The 12168-nt window shown below is 36.5% G+C and overlaps 2 protein-coding genes across 2 annotated transcripts in view; one reads left to right on the forward strand and one right to left on the reverse strand.

Moving 5' to 3' along the window:
• LOC141421230 (inhibitor of Bruton tyrosine kinase-like) overlaps positions 1 to 12168 on the reverse strand; it is a 1912155-nt gene that overhangs the window by 1495957 nt on the left and 404030 nt on the right. The gene's annotated exons all lie outside the window — the stretch shown is intronic.
• The window catches only part of LOC141421248 (uncharacterized), a 158256-nt gene that overhangs the window by 113739 nt on the left and 32349 nt on the right, over positions 1 to 12168 (forward strand). Inside the window, exon 5 of the mRNA XM_074066914.1 lies at positions 11777 to 11894. Coding sequence (XP_073923015.1) covers positions 11777 to 11894 — 118 coding nt within the window. The remainder of the gene's footprint in view (positions 1 to 11776; positions 11895 to 12168) is intronic.

Consider the following 12168-nt stretch of genomic DNA (forward strand, 5'->3'; position numbering starts at 1 on the left):
TTTTCCTTGTCAATAATAAAGTCTGAGTAGCTGTGCTTAAACTATACTGTGGAGAAGAAGCATAGAAACTATACTATGCTCAAATAAAGATACGTGTTTAGTCAGCCAAACAGAAAGATAGAATTGAAGGAATATGACTGGGGTGGAGGTGACTGAGGGACTCTGAGCAGGGTCCAGAAATCTACTTAGGCCTCACCCAGGGGTGAGAATAAGAGTAGAGAAACACTAGTAGAAAACTGTGCAGTTTTGGAAAGGCCCAGAGAAGACAGGATCAGACCATAATCTGACTTCTACATTGGTTCTCCTTCAGGAGATTGCAAATATCACATCTGAGCTCCGCATCTACCACCAATCCAGAGTGATACATCACCAACAGCCAGGAAAAGCACTGGTAAGGGTGTACCATAGGGGAGCCTCACGAGCCCTGTGTACTTGAGGGGATGCCTTCGGAGGGCGGCAGGGCACCCGAGAGAGTAAGCACTTAGGACAAAAATGCATGCAGCTGGGATAACCAAGTATGACGAGGTGAGTTGGGTCTACCAAAAAAGGTTTTCAGGAGTCCTAGTCCCTTGGACCTAAGAATGTGACCCTTATTGTAGATAAGTTTTTTATACAGGAAACCAAGTTAAAATATGGTGATTAGAGAATGCTGATCCAATATGACTGTTGTCCTTACGAAAAGAGCAAATGCAAACACAGAAAGACACACGTAAAGGGTAAGGCAATGTAAAGACGCATAAAGAGAAAATGCCCATCTGCAAGCCAAGAAGAAAGGCCTGGAACAGACCCTTTCCTCCCAGCCCTCAGAAGGAAGCGACTCTCCCAACACTTTAAATTCAGAATGCTAGCCCCATGCATCATGAAGAAATGGGATTTAGTTACAACAATTGTAGTCTTCAGAGGAAATACAGCCTGGAAATTCAGACTACAAGTTCTTTCTATTCTAATATCTCCTAAAGTTTACTCAGGGTTTCTACTGCTCTTTCTGTCATTGGAGGACATCAGTGTTGAATACAGCAGATCTGGAGTCTGATGTCTGAGGCCAGGTGGTAAGTACTGCTCCTCAGCAACAGGCATACAGAAGCACAAAGGAACACAAACACACCCTCCTACAGGTGCCTCAAGGGTACATAAATCCTCCCACACTGTCCTGGTAGGAGAAAGGTAGGTCAGGGAGGGATCCTGAGCCAGCTGAGAGTTTCCAAAACACTGCTTCTCATAATGAAAATGATGGAGTCAGTTAGGGTTGTTCAGCACTCACCATCCACAGAGCTTAGTGCTTGAGAATGTATATAGTATAAGAAACAAAGAAGATATATTGTTTTATATAGCTAAGATACATGTATTAGTCTAATTTGAGCAAATGTGATTGCACTTAATGAAAGATTAGGAATTAAGGGATGAGTATCTCCCATTTATTGATGAACCTTAATTAATGGGGCAGTGCAAAATGAGGCACGGAGAATACATCATCACAGTTTCTTACAGCAGATGGACTTGTGGGTATTATATAACATTCAGGAAATTAACAAACTGAAGATTAGCAAAATGGTGTTGAGGTCATGTGCCTACAACTGGTCAGCAGGGATTATACCCCTGTCCATTCATTTCTATTTCCTACCTTTTATTCACTAGGCCATAAGAAGTTCTATGCAGAATAATATGAGAAGTACTGAATTGCAAAGAATAATTCAGTAACTGCCATCAGTAATGAGTGACTATGATGCAGGCGGAGAGTTAAGTCACTGCTATCAAAGGCCTCAGGAAATCTTACCTAGAAAAGTAGTATTTTTAGCTGTTTTAAGCTAGATCAGAGTTTTGGAAGCAATGAATGGGAAGTAAAAGTGATACAGGAAGTAGAAGCCACATTCAAGCCTAGGTTTTCTTGAAAGGCTATGACTTGTGCAGAGAAATTTGAGGGTCTTGACTCCCTAGCCATAGCATCAGTCTGCCAGGTAGCAATGGGAACTCTGTCCTGGGAAGATGGGCTGATCTAGAATTTAAGGGCACTACAGAGTCATATAGCATTTTAAGTGCTGAAATGATATGCTCAGATTTTTTTTTTTGGAAGAATCAACTTAGGAAAGTATAGAGGGTATATTTGGGGAATCAAATTATGTGACCATGTGCTGGGGACTTCCCTACCTGGATCACTTGCAGTAATCTAAAGGGTAGATGATGAAGCGAAACAAGGAAGACATGGATTCTGGAGTACTTGAAGGAGATTATCAGATATTAGTGGCTACTGGTGTGTTTGCAGGGCAAATAAATGTTTGACTAGGAACTTTTAGGTCATTATTTTCTAAGACAGGGTGGATTGGGATGATTATAAATAAGACAGGAATCCAGTCAAAATCACCAGTGCTATCGTCAGGATTCCCATGAAATCCTGCAGGGAGAACTGTGTGCAGGAAGAAGAAAATCTAGGCCAGTAAATGAGGCCAGAAGAGCAGCATTTAAAAGCTCAAGTGTAATGGAATCCTTGGCATGTCTTTGCTCAGACTTAGCTATGTGCTCTTAAAATAATTTTTTTAAATATTCAAGAATGAATTATTTTAGCGGAAAGTCTTCTGATGTAGTAAGTTTCTAGTGCCAAATTGGCCATTAATTAATTACATGACCATTGGCATATCACTTACTCTAACTTAGACTCGGCATCCTGGTCTGTAGAATGAGGAGATCTTTAAGGTCCCTCTTTCTTGCTATCAAATGCAACAATTTGCACTCATTTTTCTATCAAATAATTTTAATTGAAGCATATATTACTTGCTATTATAAGGTATTGTGTCAGGACTTTCCCAAATGTTGGTGGAAAGAAAAATTTTAATGATAATTCTAACTTCATAACTATAGAACTACCAGGCCTTTAAAACCTCAAAATTATAGATGTTTCTCTTTCTACAAAGACTGAAAACAAATTGTAAAGATTAGAAGGATGTTGTAACAAACTGGTAATAAGAGAAATGTTATCAAGACTGGATAGACATTTTCCCACATCATCTTTGCAATTTCTTATCATGGAATGGATGCATTAACAGTATCTATGGAGGGTGATGTCAGATAAAAAATTCTTCATTTAGAAAACTTACAGATTTAGCTCTGTGTTGACTTCTAACAACAATAGCCTAAAATCAGTCAATATATTGATTCTGCAATGAGGAAAAGAGATGATCAATTTTGCAGTCTGATGTTCTAGAATTTCTCTTTCCAAGTACTGCACGTAATAGAAAAGCTCTGTTATCTAAACTGTTGCTGAGTTTGTCATACGACATCATTTAATAGAATGACCTATTTCTTAAAAGTTCTCCTACTCTCTCAAAAGTCCAGAGAAATTCTACTGAAGACTTTATAAGATAAATTAATGGCTAAAACTGTAGCCTTATGCCAAGTTAGTAAGTCAGAGAAAATCATTTCAACCTTCATCCAGAAATTAAATGGTTATTGATTGATATGGAAGATACTGTAACCTTTCAGGTGAAATTTCTTTATTCTTAGAGGATAATTTTGCTAGAAAATAGAATTCTGGTTGACTATCTTTTCTCTGTTAGGACTGTGTTATCCCATTGCCTTCTGGCCTCCATGGTTTCTGTTGAAAAATTAAGGCCTGAGTCTTTTTTGAGGACCCCTTGCATATGATTAGCGACTTTCTTACTTCCTGTCTCTCCAGATTCATTTCTTTACATTTCAACAATGTATGGTGTGTCTAGATGTGATTCTCTCTAAGTTTATGTAAGTAGTTGTTTGTTGTGCATTTTGGATGTACAGATTGATGTTTTCCATCAAATTTGGTAAGTTTTTAGCCATTATTTCTTCATATATTCTTCTTTTATCCTTCCCATCCCACCCCCATTCTGGGACTTATGTGTCTTGATATGCTTCATGAGTCTTCTCTACTTTGTTTTTCTTCATTCTTTTTTGTTTTTGGTCTTTATATTAGATAATCTCAATTGACTTTAATTGCTGTTTTTTCAAAGATATTCTTAATTTTATGAAATATTATCATCATTTTATTTTTCAGACATGGTTTCCTTTATTTTTTTAAAATAGCTAGTTTAAAGTCTTTATCTAGTAAGTCCAAATCTTGACTTCTTCCAGGACAGTTTCTCTTAGCTGCTTTTTTTCTTGTGTGTGGGTCATACTTACATCTTTCATTGCATCTCTGCATCTTTCATAATTTTTTTTCTGTTGGGATCTGGACATTTAAATGATACAGTGTTACATCTCTAGAAATAAGATTCTTTCTCATCCTTAGGGTTTGTTGGTTTTTTTTGTTTGTTTGTTTAATGACTTTTCTAAGCTAATTCTGTAAATTGTGACTTCTTTGTCATATTTGACTATTAACGTCTACTTAGTTGGGTAGTAGTCAGTGAATACTTAAGCAATTTTCCATTAATGTCTAGAAGCAGCTTTTGCCTAGAGGATCTCCATGTGTTGGTGACATGCTGCCAGTGTTCAGATTGGCAGTTTATAGTGTGTCTTCACTTAGGTTTCCTTCTTGTGCAGAATCTCAGCTTATGCCAGAGGTTCTAGCCTTCAAAAGTCTTTTCTGGGTATGTTCATTTGTGTGGCTACATTCACAGGACTATATTAGCAATTTTCAAAAATTCCTGCAGACATCTGCATTAGTCTGCTCCGGGTGCCATCACAAAAGTCTATAGATTAAGTGCCTTAATATCATAAGTTTATTTTCTCACAGTTCTGGAGGCTAGATGTCCTAGAGCATGCTCTGGAAGAGTTGATTTCTGGTGAAGGCTCTCTTCTAGGCTTGCACATGGCATCTTCATATGTTGTCACATGGCCTTAATGCATGTGTGTAAAAAGATTGTAAGCAAGGTCTCTAGGATCTCTTCTTAGAATAACACTAATCCTATTGGATTAGTGCCCACACTTAATGACCTCATTTAACTTTAGTTACTTCCTGAGAGGTCCCCTTTCCAAATATAGCCATACTGGGGAGTAGGACTTTAACAGCTGAATGTTAAGATTTTTTTTCCTTCTATTGCTTATTTTTATTTTGTACAGTTAGCATCATCTCAGGCAGCCTCAATCGATGTTAAGCAATTATTGCTGATAATTTTTAGTAAATGCCCCTAGGGAAAAGCTTGTTTTCAACAAGCAAGCTTTGACACAGGTCAAATAAAGACACGCATTTCTAGTGGCATTTCCAGGAAAGAACGAGGTCATACGGTGGTAGTTCTTTGGTAATATTGCTCTGTGATTGTTCTTCCTCTCCCCATTGTCTCCTAGGCTGCTCATTTTCATTGTGATTGTGGATCTGTTGATTTTGGTACAGGTTGATGATCCCTTATCCAAAGTACTTGGAACTTAGAAGTATTTTGGAGTTTGGATGTTTTTAAAAAAATTGGAATATTCATAAATACATAAGGAGATATCTTGAGGTAGAAAAAAACCTAAACATGAAATTCACTTATGTATCATATATACCTTATACACATACCCTGAAGGTAATTTTATTCAGTAGTTTTAGTGTGTTTGCATTTTGATTTTAATGTCACATGAGGTCAGCTGTGGAATTTTTCCATTTCATGTCAACATTCAAAAAGGTTTGAATTTTGCAAATTAATATAACCATTATGGAAAGCAGTATGGAGATGTCTCAAAAAGCCAAAGATAGTACTGCTGTATGATCCAGTGATAACTGTCCTGGGCACATATGTAGGAACATAAAGTCAGGATACAATAGAAACACCTGTACACTGATGTTCATCGTAGCACTATTCACAATAGCTAAGTTCTGCAAATAACCCAGATGTCCTACGACTGATGAATGGATCAAGAAAATATGGTGTATATACACAATGGAGTTTTACTTAACCACAAGGAATAGTGATATGTGGGTGGAAAGTAGATGGATACAATTGGAGGACATTATGTTAAGTAAGTTAGTCTCAGAAAGACAAAGGCTGCGTGTATGCTCTCATGTGGAAGATAGATCTGAAAGATAAACATAAACAAAAACAAACGTGATCATATGCAAATGCATATGTAGAACATGTTTGTAATAGTGGAACTACTCTGTGGAACTCAGAAGGAGGGAAAGGAAAAGAGAGATGGAGCATCAGCAACAGCATAAAACAACATCTGAAGATAGAGGATGTAAGGATATGTATTGAAAGCTATTGAAAAATGGGGGGTCGGAGGTAAAAGGTAGGGGAGAGCAATTGAAGTAGTTGAAGGACTAGCGTAAAGTAGTCTTACAGTGGGGACACAGTGTGAAACCCTTTGGAACATTGACTTAAATATTAATAAGGAAAGACAGGACAGGACTGTATAACAGGTATAGAATGTGTGTGGGTGATACTAGTGGGAGGGGGAGAGTAAAGGAGATTAAGGTGAGGGTATATGGTGGATGGACTTCATTCATCTACTTTTATGAAATAGAACAAAGAAACCTTGCAATTGCTCTAAGTGGGGCAGGGAAGGAGTTGAGGGGGAGAGACAGCAAGGGTGATCTAACCAATGTACAATATAAGCCTATTTGGAATTGTCACAGTGAATTCCCCCTGTACTATGAATATATCCTAACTTAAAATACCTCATAAAAACATTTTGGATTTTGGGAATATTGAATTTTTTGGATTAGGGAAGCTTATAACTTTTAGCTGAAAATTAAAAGCTTCTGTGACCCAAGGCTTACTTGTTTTTTTTAAACCAAGATTCAGTCACTTTTCTTGAGTAAATACATACCAGATTAATGTAAGCCTTTGGCTGATTTCTGGAATTCTGAAAAAAGTTGATTTCAATAATTTTTGGTAGACTTCAGATTGCATTTATGGAGGAAAGAATTTTCAGATGTTCTTGTCTGTCATTCCCATTGACCATCACTTTTTCATTTTTATAAAACATTTTCTGTTCTTTTTCTTTGGTAACCTCTTTTCTCCTTCCCTGTTATCTTCCTGTTTCTGTTATTTTGCTTAGGGGCAAGTGTTTAAGATCATTGGCAGTACTTAGGATCAAGAAGGCAATTTTATTTTCCAATTTTTTTATTTAAGAGCATAAATATTCTATTTTCATACAGTCATACAATGTACATTCACCATACTAGCCCTCCTTCACCCTCTCCATTTATTTTCCCCCTTCTAATTGGTACCCACCCTAAAACAAAACCTGTTTTACCTTCTTGGTCTTCATTTATTTAAGTGAATGTTGACTGTTCAAGGGGATTTCGCCTTGATGTTTCACACATGTGTATATTGTACTTTAATCAGATTAACCCCCTCTAATACTCTCTCTTTCTTCGTGCCCCAGTTCCCTATTATTTAGCAGCTCTCAGTGCATTTTATTACACTATCTTCATACACAGATGCAATATATTTCAATAGTATTTGATTTCTATCATGCGCTTTACCTCTCCTGCCACCGCATAGTCACCTCAGACTCACTGTTATGATCATGCTATCTCTCTCTCCCTCTGTCTGTCTTTCTCTCTCTCTTTCTCTCGTGTATGTATATAGGTATATAAGATCATACCTGTATTGATGTAGTTCCTACAGGTCTAGCTTCAACATACGAAGGAAAAGATTGTGACCTTTGTCCTTCTGAGCCTGGCTTACTTGACTTAACATGGATGATCTCCAGTTCTATGCACTTACCTGCAATTAACATAATTTCATTCTTCTTTGGCTGAATAATACTCCAGGATGTGTATGTACTGCAATTCTTTAATCCATGCATCAGTTGTGTGGCATCTAAGGTGTTTCTGAAGCTTGGCTATTGTGAATAGTGCTGGAATAAAGATGGGCGTGCAAGTGGCTCTGTTGTGTACTAGCTTATGAAGGTTATTTTAAATTAAGGAACTTCTATAGTTTTTAGTTTTTAAAGTATTATTAGATGATAAATTGTGTTTTAAATAAGAACGTGTTAAGAGCTCCCATATATAAAGATGTATCTCTATATAAATATATCCCCCATGTGTGAAGAGAAATATTTCTCAAACTAATAAATAGAATGGAAAGTCAAATCTCAGCATCATACTTAAACACACACATATATAGATATTCTAATAGTCTTCTCCCCTGAAATCATCACCTCAGTTTGGCTTCCCATGTGAACCAAAGCATTTTTGTTTTCATTGTTGTGCTGGCTGGGGTACATTGTGGCATTTACTAAAGTTCTTACAATATATCAAACAGGTCATACTTAAATTCACCCCCTCCACCATTCTTCTTCATCTTGCCTTCCCCCTATTCCTGGAATAGTGTCAACCAATTCCATTTTTCCATTTATATACATGTATACACAGTGTTTGCACCATATTTTGGTATATTTTTTTTTCAGTTTTCTAATGAAAAGATAGACATATTTTGATGTATTTAGTATTGGTCATAGTAGCCATTCCAACATGTAGAGCATAATCAGAATTTTCTCTTTCCTATCTTAACGTTTAATTTTTTTCACCAGGTATAATGATTACAAAGTAATAGAGAGTAATATTTGTTTTCTTTTTCTTTCTGTTAGAATCTCAAAATGTGGATTTTATTTGTAGTGTTCTTGTAGTGGCTGATCAACTTCTCATAACTCGATTGAAAGAGATTTGTGACATGCAGAATCTGATCACTTGACTGCACCTCAATCCCCCAACCTGGTCCAAGCTGCCCCCCTCTCTTGTCAGATTATTACACTGGATTCCACCTAGGCTCCTGATTTCATCCCATTTGTTTCTATGATAGCACATGCCCATGCACTAATCCCTGTAACCTGGAATATGTGCAGGTGTGATTAAGGTTCTTGCAATGAGATTATCCTGAATTACCTGGATAGGACCAATTTGATCACATGGGTCCTTGAAATGGGACAGCCTTCCCCTGCTATGGTCAGGGATGTGCCATTGGAAGGAGGTCAGAGGGAAGGCAGCATGAGAAGGACTCAACAGCGTTGCCAGCTGAGATTTTAGAAGTTCACACAAGCATCCAGGAGTGCTGCAGAAGGTAAGGGCAGCCCTGGCTGATGGGAGCTCAGACCTGCAACAGCATAGAATCCAATTCTGCCAAAATCTGCACAAGCAAAGCAATCGACCCTTCTCTAGAGCCTCCAGGAAAGCCTGCAGCTTTGCTGATGCCTTGATTTTAGCCAAGGTCATGACCTCTGTCAGACTTCTAGTTTACAGAACTGTAATAAGTTTGCTGTTTTCTAAACTACTAAATTTGTGGTAATTTGTTACAGTGGCAAAAAAAAGAAAGATTTGTGAAGTAGCATTAACTGAAAAACGTGAGTAACTTTAAATTAGAGCATTAGCATGTTTTCAGATTGGTTCAGGATTACTGTATTATATTAGTGTTATTACTCATTATGGTAAAATACACCACTATTTGTACCACAGAAAATGTCGAAAAATTTAAATTATTGCATGCTATCATTTGTAAGCATATCCTTACCTCAGAAATGCGAAAGTATATACATCTTATACTTGAAAGATGGTGTTAACTTTTTATTGAAATGTCATAGAGCCATGAATAATAGTGATGATATGAAATTTATTTGAGAACCTGCAGTTTGAAAGCAGATTTTTTTTACCCTTATTCTGTTCTTGATTGTGTCTCTGATTTTAGTTCTTGATTGTATCTCTGATTTTATCTACTATTTGCTGGAATTTTTCTCTAATTCTTCTGTGACTAATGTCAATAAACCATATCTATTATCTCTCAAAACATTCTGTTTTTTATTTTGGTTATTTCAAGGCTATTCTTAACACTCAACTTTGAAATCCAAAATTGCTCTTTTATTTGTCTTTTGTCCTTTATGCTCAAACTCTTTCAGGTATCAAAATTGATGTGTCTTCATGATAAAAGCGAGAGCACACAAGGGAGGGGTGAGGATAGGTAAGACACCTAAAAAACTAGCTAGCATTTGTTGCCCTTAACGGAGAGAAACTAAAGCAGATACCTTAAAAGCAACTGAGGCCAATAGGAAAAGGGGACCAGGAACTAGAGAAAAGGTTAGATCAAAAAGAATTAACCTAGAAGGTAACACACACGCTCAGGAAATTAATGTGAGTCAACTCCCTGTATAGCTATCCGTACCTCAACTAGCAAAAACCCTTATTCCTTCCTATTATTGCTTATACTCTCTCTACAACAAAATTAGAAATAAGGGCAAAATAGTTTCTGCTGGGTATTGAGGGGGTAGGGGGGAGAGAGGGGGCGGAGTGGGTGGTAAGGGAGGGGTTGGGGGCAGGGGGGAGAAATGACCCAAGCCTTGTATGCACATATGAATAATAAAATTAAAAAAAATTGATGTGTCTTAACTGTAGGTCACATTTCCCCATCTTCTGATTCTCAGTTACTATGCTAGTTAGGTCTGGGATCCATTTCTTTTGTGCAGAATCACGGTAGTCTTTAAATGCTTTTCCTCCCTTCTACTTTCTTTAATCTTGCTATAGGAAGTAATTGTGTGTTCTTCATGTTTAGATATTTTTAGTTGCTTACTCTAGAATGAAAGTTAAATTTTCTTAGCCTTAACACGGAAGGTTTATGGTTTTCTAATTTTATATTTCTTTTGCTTCATTGTTACTTTAGGAAGCATGAAGGAAATTCCTGTCAAATTCTTCTGATTTGTACTTAGATGACTTTACTTAGCTCCATTATCTTTTTTTGAGCACTGTAGATCATCTTGTCCTTGGTTATCAGTGAGAGAAAAATACCCTGGATCTTTTATAGGCAAGAAAAAAACATATTAAAATAAAGGGAAGCATATAATACATATATTTACATAATACTTTCACTTTTTAAACTGACTTTCCTGATCTCCCTTGGATATTCTTTCTTGGCACCTGCTGCACAGTCGCCTCTATTTATTAATGAATTCCATGATCTTCCTAGAAACTAGAAAAAAAATTCCACAGAAGTTTGATCTCTGGTTATTGGGCAGTGTGTATATCTTTGTTCCCAACTGAAGAATTCTAGGAAGTTTTTTATATGATCCAATATTATTAATTCTGTGAGATGTGAGATGTTTTCATCATCTGTTGAAACTAGGTTAGTCGGGTAAAGCAGAAACCATTATTGACTGCAATTGCAACTTTTGATAAAATACAAAAGAGAAGAAATAAAAAGATAAGTAGAAGCCAGGTTCAGAAAACAACTGTATTCCTCTGCTGACTGGGACTCAGAGTAAGACAAAGAACAGAGAGGTTCAAGAAGTTGCAGTTTTATGCTACATAGGTAGAATGTTCTTGAAGGGTCTCTAGCAGAATCAGATACTTCACATCTAAAATTAATAGGATGGTTACTAAATTCACTCTTTTGTACAGTATATCAGATTCTGAGCTGGCATGGGTAATATTTTGGTAAGAGTTAGATGTGTATTCCAAACACACACACACACACAAATATATAATGCCTGATAGATTAATAAACATTCATTCATTTTATAGAATTATTTCATCTGTTTCTCTTAGTCTTAAGAATATCTCTTTTGGTTTTATGGAAGCGGGAATAGCTATAAATAAAAAGGAAAGTTTAATTAATGAAAGTTAAACATATTAAATTGTTAGGAGTGTTGTTAGTACTTACATGTTTGCCCTTTCCATATTTGTTTTGCTTAAAATGTTTGTATATGCATGCCTTTTGAAAGTACTCTAGCGTACTGTAATGGCAAATGAATCCTTCATTTGTCCAGTATAAGTTGCTTTTGGTAACAAAATACTTTCAGTTTCCTTGTTCTAAGTGTTCAAATATGACAACTTTCAAAACCAATATATATTATCTACTGTAATGTGCCTTTCATCTAATTTTGCAAATCTTTTCTTTCTTTGTAGTTACCCTTAAGAATGCTGCTATGCTGTTGGAATTTGCAGCAATGTATAGCGCTGAACAGCTGAAACTGTCTTGTTTACAGTTTATAGGACTGAATATGGCAGCTTTACTTGAAGCGAGGTTGGCTGAATACATCCATTATATGACTTCAGCAAAAGCAAAATAAAAGATATGCTATAATTTAAAAATGGATATTTACCTGGAAACAGTTTGATAAATGCTAATAATTTTAAATTCATACAGATTTTAAAATTAGAGGAATGTTGGAAATGTCAGTTATTTTTATTACTGATTTTGGGTTTTTGAGACAGGATCATTATGTTGCCTGGGTTGGCCTCAAACTAATGATCCCCCTACCTCAGTCTTCTGAGTACTGGAATAGGTGTGTGCCAGC

Source organism: Castor canadensis, chromosome 3 (assembly GCF_047511655.1).
Source record: "Castor canadensis chromosome 3, mCasCan1.hap1v2, whole genome shotgun sequence".
Lineage (NCBI taxonomy): Eukaryota > Metazoa > Chordata > Mammalia > Rodentia > Castoridae > Castor > Castor canadensis.